The sequence below is a fragment of the Crocodylus siamensis genome, chromosome 1, assembly GCF_052110815.1.
Source record: "Crocodylus siamensis isolate JL-2025a chromosome 1, ASM5211081v1, whole genome shotgun sequence".
In the NCBI taxonomy this organism is placed as follows: Eukaryota; Metazoa; Chordata; order Crocodylia; family Crocodylidae; genus Crocodylus; species Crocodylus siamensis.
In genome coordinates this window covers 201819420-201835221 of record NC_143395.1, presented here as the reverse complement: position 1 = coordinate 201835221, position 15802 = coordinate 201819420, and the positions used below count along the sequence as shown (strand labels likewise).

The following is a 15802-nucleotide window of genomic DNA, read 5'->3' as shown; positions in this document are numbered from 1 at the left end:
GAGAATGTAAGCAGAGCACTAGGGGGGAAAAAAATTTCACGTGGTGTGCCACTGTCAAAGTACTGTGCAAACAGCAACAGACCAGGCTTGTAGTTGGGTAGAAAATTATTTGGAGAGAAAACAAATGCTAATGTCTCCAGTGCTGAGAGGGCAGAGCGGCACCCTGATTCAGAGCAGAGTTTCATTTCCATGGCTTCATCACTGAAGTCTGCTCTGTGCATGACTGGGTCCCTGTCCCTTCCATTCCCTCCCCTGCCTGCACCATCAAGGCCCTTGGCTTGGTTCTTTTGTTTAGCTTGTGCTGCCCCTTTGTGATGGCAGTTTTGCCTTTTTGTTGCTCTGGTCTTCATTTCCTTTTACTTTATTTATATATATATAATATGGGTTTTTATTCCTTGTTTTAGTGTTATGATTTTTATAAACCTAGGTGAATTTGCTGGTAGTTAGGGGTCAGATTCTCTTCCACCTAATGAGGAATCTAAGTGAACATAGGTGCTATAGTTAAAGGTGTACCGATACATCGGTCCAATTATAGGATCGGTACCAATATAAAGAAAATTCGCTGCATTGGAAATTGACCCAATGCAGCCGATTAATTTGGACGATAAATGCCCCTGCATGTGTTCAGCCACAGTGCAGCACGCAGGCAGCACGGAGCACAGCCCAGCAGTATGGAGAGCTGCATGCAGCTGTTAAGTTGGTTGGGGGGGTGCTCTTCCTGGCGTATGGGTGGAGGTGGGGCATTGAGCTGGGGCTGTGGCAGAATTTTGGGGTGGCTGCAGCCCCCTCCTGTAACCCTGGCCTCGAGCCCAGCCCTGGCTCTAGCCTGAAGCTGCAGCCTGCCCACCCTGCCCTGCGCAGATCAAGGGCTCACACACCCTCCTGGGGTGTGCACAGCAGTGAGAGCTGTACCCTGCCCCATGCTGGCTGGCTAGCGCTTGCCCCTGCCCCCTCTCTCCCTCACTGTGGGGCGCATTGATCTGCCTGCCCATGCCCCTTCCCTCCACCCTCCCCATCCAGCACAACAGATTTACTAGCTGCTCACAGCTATATCAGAAATCGTATCAGTATCAGCCTATATGACTCCTTAAGAATGGGCTATCAGTATCAGCCCCCAAAATCTCTACTGGTGTACCCCTAGCTTTAGTGTAATTCTGTTCCACCCTGCTTGACTCCCTGAAAATCCAGTAATCCATTGTGACTCACTGTTGTTGGACCCTTAATGATGAGTCACAAAAATGCAGTGAGGAAAAAAAGAATCCACCCACTTCTTTCTGTATTAACAGTTTTTTGAGGACTTGAGCAGGGTGGAATAGAATTGCATTTAGGCATGTAAATGAACTTAGGCATGTAATAGTGGCCTCCAAGTGTCTAAACATCTTCAAGGCTCTGGACCTCAGTGCCTCTGGGTATAGATACATGTAACCCTTAGGTTGGTTTAAATGAAGATTTAAGCCTGAAGTGGGCAGCCATACAAGCCTGTTGAACCTATGTAAAGCTACCTAGAATGGTTCAAAAGTGCACATATAAAATCAGATATTCTCTTTTGAACTGGTTTACAGGGCACCAATTCAACATTGTGTTGACACCAGGTGTTCCCTGATACTAGTCTACTCAGCTCTCCAGGCATCCCATTCAGCATCCTTCCTTTCCCCTACCTTCCTCCCCACCCACTGCTGTAACTAACTGTGCTGATATGCAGCCAGAACTCTACTGCCTCCTTTTCTTCTTCTTTTATCAGTGCTTTTTATCAGCAAGTTCTCTTGCTGTGCTTGTTCAATAAAAACTACCTTTCTAACAACTAGCTGTGTCCTCACTCCCTACACCACTGTAGTCTCTCATGCCTCTCCAGCCTCTGGGAACCCAAAGGTATGGGTCCAAACACTCTCTTCTCTCCTTACTGCTCTCCCTGCTGTGCCACCCAGGTCAGACAAGCACACTGCAGCCTTCTTCAGTCAGTTGCAGGCCACTGAAGTTTTTACTGAATTCATGTTTAGGAGAGAAGAGGAATTAGAAAAGCAAAAACTCCCCCTGTCTCAGGTCTCCCACTCTCTGGGACCCCCAAGCATGGGTGTGAGCACTCCTTTCCTTGGCCCTACCACCCTACCCATCCACTGTGCAGCATGCTGGGCTGGGTGCTCCATCCTCACCTAATCCGCCTGTGTTGGAACCACAACACTTCAGTGCCTGAAGGGTGGCCGTTCTCTCTGGAACAGTAGAGCACTGTGCTTGTGAGTACCTCTGATCCACGTCAGTTGTGAACTCATTCCCCACCAGTGATATTTGAGAATAGTTTAGTTGTTAGGTGCATCTGCACTGTCTGCTTCCGAAATGGAGACAGTGCTCTGCCCTCCCTGATAGGAGGCTGCGAGGTCAAATTATGCTGAAGGCCAGCTTGGGAACACAGCATGGCCTGGGGCCTTTTGCGCCATCGTGTCCACTTCTTTGCATTCATAGACAGCTCTTTATTCAGTGTCCTGAAGAAACATCTGCTCCAGCCCCTCATGTGCCAGTTATGTTCTGAAAACGAACCTCCAAATGTCCTGAAACATACCACAGGCGAAAAGCAGGGGAGATGAAAGCACTGCCAATGTTCTGGCCCTGTAAAGGCATGTACTGTGGTGATGGTGGGTGTCAGAAGGACTAGTGGAAGTGACTGATCATAGAGGCCTGTTGCTCAGCACCTCTGAGCCAAGTCAGCCCTTTTTAATATTATTTGTTCATTCATTCTGTTTGCAGAGCCTGAAATCGGATGAAGAAGCAGAAAGTGCTAAAGAGCCCCAAAACGAAATGTTTGAGGCACGAGGTATGAAGCCCTCACTGTCGTGTGAAATGCTGCCTGGTGTTTGGAGGGTGCTGGGAATTCATGGTCTGGACCCGTGCTTGGGCCAGTAGTAACTTGTTTATGCCATCTGTGGATCTGATACTTCTTTCTGTTTCTCTGAAGGACATGTTTATGGAGCTACTTCTTGCAGTGTTTTGCAAAACATTTTTGCATACTGCTTATTGGCACAGTTGTGGAGCATGTAGTAAGCTTTGAGATTTTTTCAGTTCACTTGTCAGCTACCTTATTAATCTTCTGAAAATTGATGTGATGATTAATTGGTTAACATGCTGATCAGCTAGGGAGCTCTGAATCCCTAAGTGATGCTGTAGCTACGTTTGTCAGTCTACTCCTAAAGTTTCACCCCTGTCACCCTAGCTCCTTCAAAAACTTTTGCACTTCTGATTTGATATATGATCTGTGGCAGGGGAATGTGTGTGTATGTTTTGGCCACTTTCCAAGTTGAATCAGAAAAGTTATTTCTTAGACGTTATATTAAGAATCCCTGTCAAGAAATTCTCAGATTTATAAAAAAAGTTTTTTCCATAAAAAGGAACAGAACTTTACTTTTGGACTGCAGTATCGTAATGAAACAGTTCCAGCTTTTCTTTGCCTAAAAATCCCTTTGTTTGAAAATGCCCCAACGCTTTGAGCACTGTTAGCTAGATTACAGGTAATCTTCTGGGTAGGCTACTAAGGAAAGAGGCAGAAATGGGCCTACAGCCGAACCTTTTATTTGCTTGCACCTTAAAACATGAGAACAAACATTTTTCCCAAAGTCTGTCTGGCTACCTGCATTACCAGGACATAGATTCTCACTTATACTGGCTGGGGAGACTCAAGAGGTGGGTGGAGGGTGTCATGCAGATTGGCAGCAGGTTTTCTTGAATTTGCTGAATTCTCCAAATTTCCCTCGAGCCTATGCCCAATATTTATGGCTGGCTGGCTTTAATATATTAATAAATGATCTTTGCTTGGCTTTATTTAAATTTGTTTCACTGAAACTTTTAGAACTGGACTAAACCAGATCTCTTGTAGTCTTGGAAGGTGTCAATTAGTTGGGATATATATCCTTGAGAGAGAAGGAAGGTTTCTTTATTTCCTTTCCTTTCCTTCCTTATTGTGGGATGCTGTTTCTGTTTCTTCTTTAACTTTACTTTATGGTCTTCTCTGACTAGCTGTTTTTGTTTTTACAAATTATCTAAGCATTTTAACAAAAATTATATCTATTAGGGCAGAATAACATCTAATGCATTTGGTTACATCAGTCACCACTACTACTACTTTAAGATAAAGCTATGATATTGAATATATGAATTATTTAATGTATGGTCTTCTCATCTTCTTTTAGGCCTTGCACTTTGTTTAATTGTGTTTAATGGCTTCCTTTACTTGCTGACCAAGTAAGTTGTCACATCTGCAAATGTTCATACTGCATTTGCTCAGAAACAAGGTTTGGACTTTCTGCTTAACAACATTTCTGCAGCTTGGCCTAGGCCTCTTGAAAATGGCCAAGGCCTAACAACGACACCCTGTCCCAATCCTGCTGAAGATGAAGGAAAGACTTGTTGTTTTCAGCAAAGTGTGAGCTCTTTCTTGTGGATCTCCTACGCTCATCAGAGAAAGCTATGTGGTGTAACTCTTGGTGTTTCCTGTCTTTTTAGGCCAAATGAGCAGCTGGAACCCTGACCTCTTCAACAGCCTGAGGCAGACATCCAGTCCCTACTTTGACATGACTGAGAATCAGGTTCGGGACATCTGGGAAGAACTGGGCATAGGGGACACTGGCTACCTCAACAAACATGAGCTTGCAATTGTCTGTGAAAACATTGGACTCAAATTGCTGGAGAAGGAGGTAAGTTGTGTGGCTTGGAAATAGACACAGCGAGGAAGCAAAATGGTTGAAAAAGCCACGCTGTCAAAGTAAGCAGCCTTCAATATTGAGCTGATGTGGATGCTGGTCCTAAACTAGTATGATTCCTTTTGCTGCTGGTGATGATTGTGATTGCTACCAGGTCACTGCTGTCCCCCTGGGGTAGGCTAAGAATCTCTTGGTGACCTGGACTAGTCTGAATCTTAACAAGGTGGCACTGGGGTATTCCTCTCAAGGTGAGGCTGTTCCTGACCACCGCGACTTTGATGGGAAAATTTACAGGAGGTGGTGTTCAGCCTAGGAACAGTCCTAATCCACTGGAGGGAAAACCAACAGAGACTTCCAGTCCCTTATACATCTGTAATCCTCTGGACCAGTTAGTGGGCCCTAGGGGCCTGAATGGGAGCCCCTCCAGCCCCTACACTCCTGCCTCAAACCTCCGATGTAGTATACTCTTTATGGCTCAGACCCTTAGGAAGGGTCTGTAAGCGTTTAACATCAATATCTTAGTCGTATTTGCACCCAGCCTCATAGCTAAAGGTGCCAAATCCAGCTCTTGGAATATCCAAGTGTCCATCCTGAATGCGTATAATAAAAGGTGAGCAGCTTGGCTGCTCCTCATCCATCTTGTGCTCCACTCACTCTGTCGTCCACTCACTGCCATGCCTCAGTTCTGGGAACTTCTTGAGGCTTCCTGCTGGTTCTCTTTTCTAATTGGGACCCTCTTCTGCTGCATAGTTGGGGCTTGTAATCCCTGCCAAGGGAATGACTGTGCTTCGATCAGCTGGCCAGCTGCCCAGTAGAAGAGCTGGTGTGGGGCTCTAGCCCTGCTCCCAACCAGGAATCGTGGTCACACCAGTATGCGCCTCCACTGTGGTTAGGCCAGGTGCTGAGTCTTTCTGGTATGGCTGGGAATGAGTGGTGATCCCAGTCCTGTTCTCCTGGCTCCTGGAGGGTCTTGCCAGCCAAGTGAATCCTAGACACATCGCGGGTAAGGAAGGGGTGTGAGCGGAATGTTTCTCCCCTCTTCCTTGCCAACTCTGCCCCGCTGATGTTCTGTTCGTTTCTGTAGAGCCGTTCTGACTCTGGGGATCTGGTCTGTCATGGTTCAATCTGTAGGAAGCAATTAAGCCATCTGAACTGTATTGAATTAGTGTATTCAGTTTTGATTTTCATACAGGCAATGAAATGCAATACTAATCCTTTCAGTCTTTCTGATTAGTCTTCTCTTAACTGACTACTCCCCCTCCCCCCCCTTCCCCCCCCCCCCCCCCAGCTACAGGGAATGATGAATTAACCAATGAACACTGCACCTTGGGGTCTTTGAAATCCCAATCCTACACTAAGGTCCACATGAATAAACCTCTGTATACACATGAAACTTGGCGAAGCCCATACTATACCATGTCATCATCAGAAAACCTCACTCCTATGTGTATGATGTAGGCAATAGGGTGGACCCACAATTATCCCATCTCAACAGCTCCATCAGCATGTAGGATTCATAGATTCATAGGTGCTAGGGTCGGAAGGGACCTCAATAGATCATCGAGTCCGACCCCCTGCATAAGCAGGAAAGAGTGCTGGGCCTACATTACCCCAGCTAGATACACATCCAACCTTCTCTTGAATACCCCCAGGGTAGGGGAGAGCACCACCTCCCTTGGGAGCCCGTTCCAGACCTTGGCCGCTCGAACTGTGAAGAAGTTCCTCCTAATATCTAATCTAAATCTGCTCTCCTCCAGCTTGTGGCCATTATTTCTTGTAACCCCCGGGGGCGCCTTGGTGAATAAATACTCACCAATTCCCTTCTGTGCCCCCCTGACGAACTTATAGGCAGCCACCAGGTCGCCTCTCAACCTTCTCTTGCGGAGGCTGAAAAGGTCCAGTTTCTCTAATCTCTCCTCATAGGGCTTGGCCTGCAGGCCCTTAACCATACGAGTGGCCCTTCTCTGGACCCTCTCCAGGTTATCCGCATCTTTCTTGAAGTGCGGCGCCCAGAATTGCACGCAGTGCTCCAGCTGCGGTCTGACCAGCGCCCGATAGAGGGGAAGTATCACCTCCTTGGACCTATTTGTCATGCATCTGCTGATGCACGATAAAGTGCCATTGGCTTTTCTGATGGTTTCGTCACACTGCCGACTCATGTTCATCTTGGAGTCTACTAGGACTCCAAGATCCCTTTCCACTTCCGTGCCACCCAGCAGGTCATTTCCTAGGCTGTAGGTGTGCTGGACATTTTTCCTCCCTAGATGCAGCACTTTGCATTTCTCCTTGTTGAACTGCATTCTGTTGTTTTCTGCCCACTTGTCTAACCTGTCCAGGTCTGCTTGCAGCTGTTCCCTGCCCTCCGGCGTGTCCACTTCGCCCCATAGCTTAGTGTCATCTGCAAACTTGGACAGAGTACATTTCACCCCCTCGTCCAAGTCGCTGATGAAGACATTAAAGAGTATCGGTCCAAGCACCGAGCCCTGCGGGACCCCACTGCCCACACTCTTCCAGGTCGAAACCGACCCATCCACCACAACTCTCTGGGTGCGACCCTCCAGCCAATTCTCCACCCACCGGACTGTGCAGTCATCCAAGTCACAGCCCCTTAACTTGTTCACCAGTATGGGGTGGGATACCGTGTCAAAGGCCTTCCTGAAGTCCAAGTATACGACATCCACCCCTCCTCCTGCGTCGAGGCGTTTTGTGACCTGGTCATAAAAAGAGACTAGATTGGTCAGGCACGATCTACCTGCCACGAACCCGTGCTGGTTTCCCCTCAGCATAATTTGTCCTGCCGGGCTCTCACAAATGTGAGCCTTGATAATTTTCTCAAAGATTTTGCCAAGGATGGAGGTGAGACTGACTGGCCTATAGTTACCCGGGTCCTCCTTCCTCCCCTTCTTGAAAATGGGAACCACATTGGCCCTTTTCCAGTCCTCCGGGACTTGACCCGTGCGCCACGAGCGTTCAAATATTCCCGCCAGTGGCTCTGCAATGATGTCGGCCAGTGCCTTCAGTACCCTCGGATGGAGCTCATCCGGGCCTGCCGACTTAAAGGCATCCAGTTCCTCCAAGTGACCCTGCACCACCTCAGGGTCCACGCATGGAAGTCTGGTGCCTTGCTGCTGCCTCCCTACACTCCCAGTGAGAGACTTGTCATGCCTCTCACTTAGGAACACTGAGGCGAAGAACTCGTTGAGGAGTTCAGCCTTGTCCCCTCTGTCCGTCACCAATTGTTTCTGCCCATTTAGCAGGGGTCCTATTCCTCCCTGGGCCTTCCTTTTACTCCCTATATATCTAAAAAACAATTTCTTATTGTCTTTTACTTGGGTTGCCATCCTCAGCTCCATGGTAGCTTTGGCCTGTCTAACTGCCTCCCTACAAGCACGAGCAGAAGAGGTATATTCCTCTTTGGTGATCTCTCCCTGTTTCCACTTTTTATGTGCTCCCCTTTTGGCCCTTAGTCTGCCCAGGATTTCTCTGGTCAGCCAGGGAAGCCTCCTGGCCCCTTTCCCTCTTTTACCTCGCACGGGGATCGTCTCGCTTTGTGCGAGAAGGATAGCTTCCTTAAGGCACAGCCACCCTTCTTGGGCTCCCATCGTTTCAAAACTACTACTCTGCAGTGCATCCTTCACTAATCGCCTGAGTTTGCTGAAATCAGCTTTCCTAAAGTCCAGCACGTTCACCCTACTGGTTACCTTACCCACTCGACGCCTTATGTTGAATTGTACTTTTAGGTGATCACTGTCCCCCAGATGGCTACCGATCTGTAGGTCCCCTACTATGTCATCCCCCGTTGCCAATACCAGATCCAGTAAGGCATTCCCCCTAGTGGGACCATGTACCTCCTGCGTCAGGTGGAGGTCCTGTACACAGGTTAGAAACCTGCGTGAGCGGTGGGACTTTGCTGTCTGTGTCTCCCAGCAGATGTCCGGGTAGTTTAGGTCCCCCATGACCACCGCCTCTTTAGCTTTTATGGTCTCTGAGAGTTGCCTCAGGAGCCCCAAATCTATTTCTTCCCCTTGATGTGGGGGTCTGTAGCAGACCCCTACCACCAAATCCTTTTCTCCTTGCCCCCCCATGTAGCCTAACCCACAGTCCTTCTACTTCCTCATCCTTTGATTCTGTCTTGATGAGGGTTGATGTATATTGCTCCTTAACATAGAGCGCAACCCCTCCCCCCCTTTTCCCCACTCTGTCCTTTCTGTACAATCTATAGCCCTCAATATGTACCGCCCAGTCGTGGGATGGATCCCACCAGGTTTCCGTCAGCCCCACTAAGTCGTAGTCGTTTAGTGCAACCAGGAGCGCTAGTTCATCCTGCTTGTTCCCCATGCTCCTAGCATTAGTATATAGGCACTTGAGCCCTGTGACTGGTGCTTTTGCTACCCCCTCGCTCCAAGTCCTAAAGGGCTTTTTGTCTCTAACCTTCCCGTTCCTTACCTGTGCCGTATTGCTGTCCACCCCCTGCCTTTCACGTTCCCAAAGCTCTCTTTCTTCAGGCTGGGCTGTCCTTGTGGGTGCCACCTGGTTTGGTGGTCCACAGCCTCCCCCACCCTCATCTTCCCCTCCCCCCGACGAGCCTAGTTTAAAGCCCGCCGGAGGAGATCCGCCAACCTGGAAGAAAACACACGCTTACCTTTGGGGGACAGGTGAAGCCCATCCCAGCTGAGCATGTCCCTCGTTGTAATGTGTGGGTCATTGTCCAGGAAGCCGAAGCCTGCCTCGAGACACCACTGCCGAAGCCGCATACTATTGTCATGGCAGCACTGGAAGTCAAGAGTTTTATGTTCTAACCTAAGCCTTATCAAGTATTTGCTTTGCACTACTGAACTCATTTCCAAAATGAAGATGGATACTGAACACCACAAGATTGTGCAAGCTTGCTCCTGGGATGGGAAATGAGAAGTGGGGAGGGAACAGGTTTTATTCTTGCTCTTCCATAAAAGGAACAACTTATCTTTTATATGCAACCCTCTTTATTGATACATGTGTCTTGAATTTCATGCAGGGGATATTTGTGTCGTGGGGGTAGGGAAAGAGTTAATTCCATGATGATTCTTATTTGTAAGGTCTGTAGGTGACACAAAAGGGAACAGTTTAAAAAAAAAAAAAAAGTGGTGTTCTCTTCTCATTTACTGAATCTGTCTTGTATGGGTCTGGTGTCTGATGATAATCTCTTCCCTTCTGCCTTAGGAGCTGGAAGATTTATTTAAGGAGCTGGACAGGGATGGAGATGGCAGAGTGAGCTTCAAGGAGTTTCAGCTTGGCTTGTTCACCCGTGGCCCCATTTCTCTTCCTGTTTGCTCCACTCCTGTCAAGCAGCCCTGGCAGTGGCCACGTTGTCAGGTGAGGCAGGCACCATCACCATCTGAGCTGAGGGCTTTGATGCCAATCCATTGGAATTGGCAAGCTGGAGGACAGCGTGTTCCAGCCTTACCCTCCCCTGTGACCTTCCTTGGGTTTGTCACTAAGCCTGAAAGTGGGACTGTCACGTAGCCATTCTATCAACTGATGCAACTGGCCTCTTTAGGGGCATTTCAACCCCTTTGTGCTCCCAGAAAGATTCCCATGTCCTTAATGTGATAGACTCTCCCCCTTCATTTCCCTTCAGACAGTGGATGGGTTGAGTATGTCTAGGTGGGCTGGACCTAAAGGAGAGGGGGAAGCTGCTTCCATATTTTCCCCACCTCTTGGCCTTTGTGCCAGCTGGCCACAGCCCAGTGTTTGCCTCACTGGTGCATATGTAACTTTGCAGCCTTCATGCTTAGCAGTTTGGTTGTCCTGCTGGTCACAGGCACAGTCTAGGCTGGAGGGTTCAGAGGGCCTTTCCAGTCTCAGTTCTACCTACTTGTATAGAATAGGGTGGTTGCAGCCTGGTTAAAAAGATGCTGGGTCTCCTGCAGCCCCTCCCCCTTGCATGCCACTGGATTTACCACTGTAAAAGGAATCTGGCTTTTCATGTCTTCAGTTCACTCTAGCTCTTTCCTTGCCTGTTAGCTTTTATTAATGCAGTTTCTCATTTAGTCTCAAGCAGGTTCTTTGACGTGTGTGGCTGAGCAAAGAGTTCATTCTGAGCATCGTGTTTCACAGGGCAAGGGTGGACAGGCTGCAACTTGTGTTCTGTGCTTCTGAGCAAGATTTAGTTGATTTAAACAACAGCAACTATTTTTCTGCCAGGGTCATTTCTACCTTCCTCCTACTGCTGCCAGGAGCCTCTGGGATCCTTTTCACCTTTCCCTCCCAAATGTGCTGCAATCCAGACTTTGCCTGCTGTTATGGGGAGGTGCTTCCCTTCTTGGCACTTAAGGGTGAAGGAAAGACATGGCTTTGGGTTACATACTTCTCTGCTGAGCGTCAGCCAGCTGCTTCCCAGCTCATCAGAGAGAGAAAGAGAAGGGAAATGCCATATCCCTGGAGATAGGAGTAACTGTTCTAATTTTGACATCATCTTCAGGACTCCTGACAGCTCTGTCCTTGTGTTGATAAACAGGTCTCCTCTGCAGTGCTTGAAAATTAGTTCCATAGAAGTTTCCTTTCTGGCAGTAAACATTTAATGTGTGGTGCTTTTTGGCCCCAGGGTGCTTGCAAATTAACTGCAGTAGAGTGCAGCCAGAATGGAGATGACTGTCTGGCCCACAGCACAATAGCGAGGGCAGTTTTGGCTCAGGATCCCAGGAGAAACCACCAGAGTTCCACAAGGTGCCTTGGTGTGCTCCTTCGCAAGCTGTCTGCTCTGCAGTGGCTTTATAGGGATCAACACTGGGCCCTTTGGATTAAACTGCTTTGAGTTTGATCAGCCTCAGGAGTGCAAAGGGTTGAGTTGCTTTCACCAATGTCTTAATCTAATGATAGGGTGTTCTCCCCACCCTCCACTTCTGAGACAGCTGAGAATGTAGTTATGCTAACACTGACTTGCACTTCCACAGTATTCTACAAAGCTAGCCTAATTGATCCTCCCCACACCTTTGTGATGGAGGCAGTCACTGTTATCCATAGAAAACATCTGGGGATATGGACTCACACAGAGGTAAAGAGCTGGACACTTTAAATACAACCTTGGACTTCATGTGCCACCATTTCAGGGTGCCCAACTCTCAGTGCCTCCCAGGTGACTTGTGGAAGAGTCACCATTCCCTCTGAGTTTTTTTGGCACTGCAGATGCTCAGTGTATCTGACAGTCCAACTCTTGGTGCCCAATGATGAGTGTTCAAAACTCAGACTAGATGGTTGAGAGTTTGGCCATGGATAGTTTGCCCATGCTGGTGTTTTGGATACAGTGGCAGCAGCAAGACTGGAACCTGGACCTCCCTGGCCTCCAGCAACTGGATCATACCAATTCTTAGCACAGGCATTTTAGAGTTTTTGTGCAATGTGTACCATGTGCTGATGGCCTCTGCGGTAGTGAAATCTGTCCTTGTTGTTTGTATTGAACGTCTCTTCTCAGCTGACTTCTTTTTTTTCCATTGGCTCTCAGGCATCTGAAGAAAGTGGACATAGAACTGCAGCTCCTTCTTTCCTTACCCACCCAGAGAGTCTGCATCTCTTTTCCAGTATTGATGATGGCAGCGGCTTAGTCAGTCCTGAGCTCATTATCTCCATCTGGGCCCAGGAAGGCGTGGAAAACTGCAAGGAGATCCTCAAGGTTTCAGATATTGCCTTAGATTTAAAATGAATTTTCCTTCCAACAAGCATCCTGCTCAGAGGGAATGGGTGAGAAGAGAGGTCAGGCCTATGGTAGGATTTCTATCATCCAGAGGGCAGGGCAGAAATGACCCTATGTAGCAGGCCAGAGCATGGATGTAGTTTGTGCTGCGTTGGAGACTAGTGTGAGCACCCTGGGTTGTTGCTGTGCAAGAGCTCTAGATGTAGTTATTTTTTCTTTGTACTGCATAAGGATACTCCTGTCTCCCTCCAGCAGAAAGGCAGGTAATTCAGCTTGGAATCCTGCCACGGGTAAAGGCCTGAAGGCTGTTTCTAAGCTAACTCCTTTTTTCCATAATTCCTAGTGTTCTGAAATTTGGGGCTGTCATGCTCTGGTTTTGGGTCAGTGCTACAACATCCAAAGCCTGCCTCCTCACCACTGTGAAGAAGGGAAGAGCCCTTTAATGATTGAGAGGTGCCTGGCTAGAGTGTGGCGGCTAGGATCCATAAGTCCTAAGGAAAGAGAGATCTCTTCAAAGCGACTTCAGGGAACTGTTGTTTCTTTGCAGAGCTTGGATTTCAGCATGGAAGAGAAGATGAGCCTGTCAGAGCTGGCCCTAGCCTTTGACAATGAGCTGATGGTTTCCCAGAGTGGTGTTCAGCAGGCTGCCTTTGCCTCGTTCAAGCATGAGCTGCGCTACTTGGAGTAAGGAGTCCTACTTTTCTGTGTCCTTGTGAGTGGGAGGCCTGTGCTCTAGAGTTCCAGCCTCCAGCCACAGGCTCCTCTTCACTTCAGTTTTGTGCAAGGGGTGAGACAAAAGTGCAGAGCTTCCACAGTTTACCCATCTGGGCCCTTGTATGCTGCTCCCTGGGTGTTGGGAAATCCTTGAACATGCAGTCAGTGTTGCCTGCTTGTGCTTGCAGGGTTCAGGTGGAGCAGATCTCCAGGGAGAGAGACAAAATGAAGCTGGACTTGGAAAAGGCTGAAAAACGAAACCTGCAGCTTGTCAAGGAAGTGGATGACCATCACACTGCCATAGAACACCGCAATGAGAACAAGCTCAAGTATGGGGGGAAGGGCTGGGCCCTCCCAGAAATGGCTGATGAGAGACACATCCTGCTGTGCAGTGGGGCAGTTCCCAACCTGGTATCGGCAGGAGTTCAACTTCCCTGATCCCTTTGCTTCAGCAGAGCATGGCCTATTTTTTACCTCCAGGAGGGGAAATTAACTCAATGACATGAGCAGTGACCCATAAAAAAGGGTCTGTCCACCTTGACGTTATAGCCTAAGCTCCCACCTAGTTAGGCAGTTAGTTGCATGCTCAGCTGGTTTTCTGGAGCTTTGAAAACAAAATTGCACACTGATTTTTCTCATTGTCCACTCTAGGAAAGGCAAAAATGCACTGTTGGCTGTGCTTCAGACAGCTCTTCATTAGATGCAGCCGGCGATACTTGAGATAACAACAACAGGTTCAGGTTGGGCCTCCTTAGCTTCTAAGAGGGACCAGGAAAGCATCTAATTCAGTGTGGGGTTGGGGATGATGGCTGAGTCTGTCCATGGAACCCACGAATTTGGGAGGTCAGTTGGCAGCTGTTTCTAAGACTCCCTGCGTGATGCTGGTCATGTTGCTTTTCACTAAGGGGACATTTTAGCCAAGCAAAAATTCTGGCTCAGTAGAGGATGAAGCTTTCTACACTGATAGACAGACAGGCAGTCACATTGCATGACCTGATAGTCCTCTGCAGCTGTTGGTGAAAGCAGGAATAAGGTGGCTCTTCTAAATCAGGAGTGGCCAACCTGTGTCACAGGTGCCATAAATGGCAGGGGCAGCCCCTGCATGTGTCACTCAGCAGATTGGGGCAGAGATGGGCAGTGCAGAGCAAATGGAGCAGGAAGCAAAGCAGCAAATTTGGTAGTGACCACAGAGAAGGAAGTGAAAAACAGAGCAGCAGATGAGAGAGAGCTTTGATTTCAATAAACTTCAGCATTGCTTTCACCAGTGTCTGAATCTAATGTTGAGGTGTTCTCCCTGCTTTCTATTTCTGATCAACAATGAATGTAATTATACTCCAGATGCTGACTTTCACTTCTTCTAAAGTGCTCTGCAAAACCAATTGCAGAAAGCAGAGCAGCAGATCAAGCAGAGGAAGAAGATTAGAGTGGCACTTGTGGAGAGTGCAGGGCTAATCTGTGGCACGCCTGCCAAAAATTTTGCCCCCTGCTGTTCTAACACACCTAAGTGACTTAGGAGCACAAGCCCCAATGAAAACTGTTGGGGACTGTGTGGTCCTCAGTTGCTTGTGGGGTCTGGAAATTCCTACCCTTCATTTTTTACATCAACTGGACCCATGTCCCCTACCCATTGCTTAGCTTTCAGCTCTACCCCAAGCAGTGTTTCTTGTCTGTTCCAGAGCCCTAGAACAAGACTACAGAGGGAAGCTGATTCATATTAAATCTGAAGTGGAGACAGAAAAGGAGCAGCTTGTGCAACAAGTAACCCACCAGCAAGCCAAACTGGAAGCGGATATACAATTCCTGCAAGATGAGGAGGCTAGCCTGAGGGAGAAGCTGACTCTAGCCATAAAGGTAAAACATTCCCCAGGTCAGGAATTTCCACCAGGTCATTGAGGCTGCTGGCTGCATGGCTGTGGTGTTTCAGCTGGGTCAGTGGACTTTGCCACCTTCTAATGGAGAAACTCTTGGCTCTTCCTGTCTGTGAGCTGGGTCTTTCTGCTGGCTGTGAGGGGGAACTATAGCCTTGCTAACATGAAAACAAGTGCATGTCATTTTAAAACCAAAATGACTCCCCTGTATACACAGTTCTCCCTTGCAGGGGGAGAAGCCCCACCTGTGGTGGCATTAACCACATCTCTGGCAAGGGCTTGGATGGTACAGGGCTGGGAGTCTGCCCAGGATAGAAAGACTCATGTCATTTTCTTCCCTTCATATAATATCCTGGGCAGATGTGTACGCTATCCCTGGGCTCTCCCAAAAACACTGTTAGAAGATAATGGGCTATCAAGATGGATTTTCATATATCAGAGCTGTTCACCTGGTGGTCCATGGGCTACATGTTGCCCATGAGCAGTTAGGCTGGGACCCATAGGCTACATATTGCCATGCAACAGAGAAGGGTCAGGACCTGAGGAGGGGCCATGTGCTACCAGCACAGCTTGTATGGTGGTGGTTAGAGGGCTGCATGCTGCTGGTACAGCCCTTACAGAGGGGGAGATTCTGGGGGAACACACGCAGCATGGGGCCTCCAGCTGCACCAACGTCGGATGGCCCTGTTCTACATATTTCGCAGCTCCTTGTAGAGCATGAGCAACCTCCTTACCTTGGGGTTGCACTTGGTTGCAGGCTTAGGAAGCAATGCAGCATGGATCTGAGTGAGTGTATGTCTCCCTGTAAAGCAAGTGCAGTAGGTCACAGCCAGGGTTGGGCTTCCAGGCTGCCGGGCTCAGCATCT

General features: G+C 48.4%; 1 protein-coding gene across 4 annotated transcripts in view; it reads left to right on the top strand.

Moving 5' to 3' along the window:
• NINL (ninein like) overlaps positions 1-15802 on the top strand; it is a 60595-nt gene that overhangs the window by 23240 nt on the left and 21553 nt on the right. For 3 of the 4 annotated variants that reach the window (XM_090052561.1, XM_090052570.1, XM_090052553.1), the window contains exons 5-11: positions 2740-2806; positions 4489-4679; positions 9885-10037; positions 12166-12333; positions 12902-13038; positions 13257-13397; positions 14745-14919. In XM_090052561.1, the coding sequence (XP_089908687.1) occupies positions 2740-2806; positions 4489-4679; positions 9885-10037; positions 12166-12333; positions 12902-13038; positions 13257-13397; positions 14745-14919 (1032 nt within the window). The remainder of the gene's footprint in view (positions 1-2739; positions 2807-4488; positions 4680-9884; positions 10038-12165; positions 12334-12901; positions 13039-13256; positions 13398-14744; positions 14920-15802) is intronic. The other variant, XM_090052578.1, reaches the window with a different exon arrangement.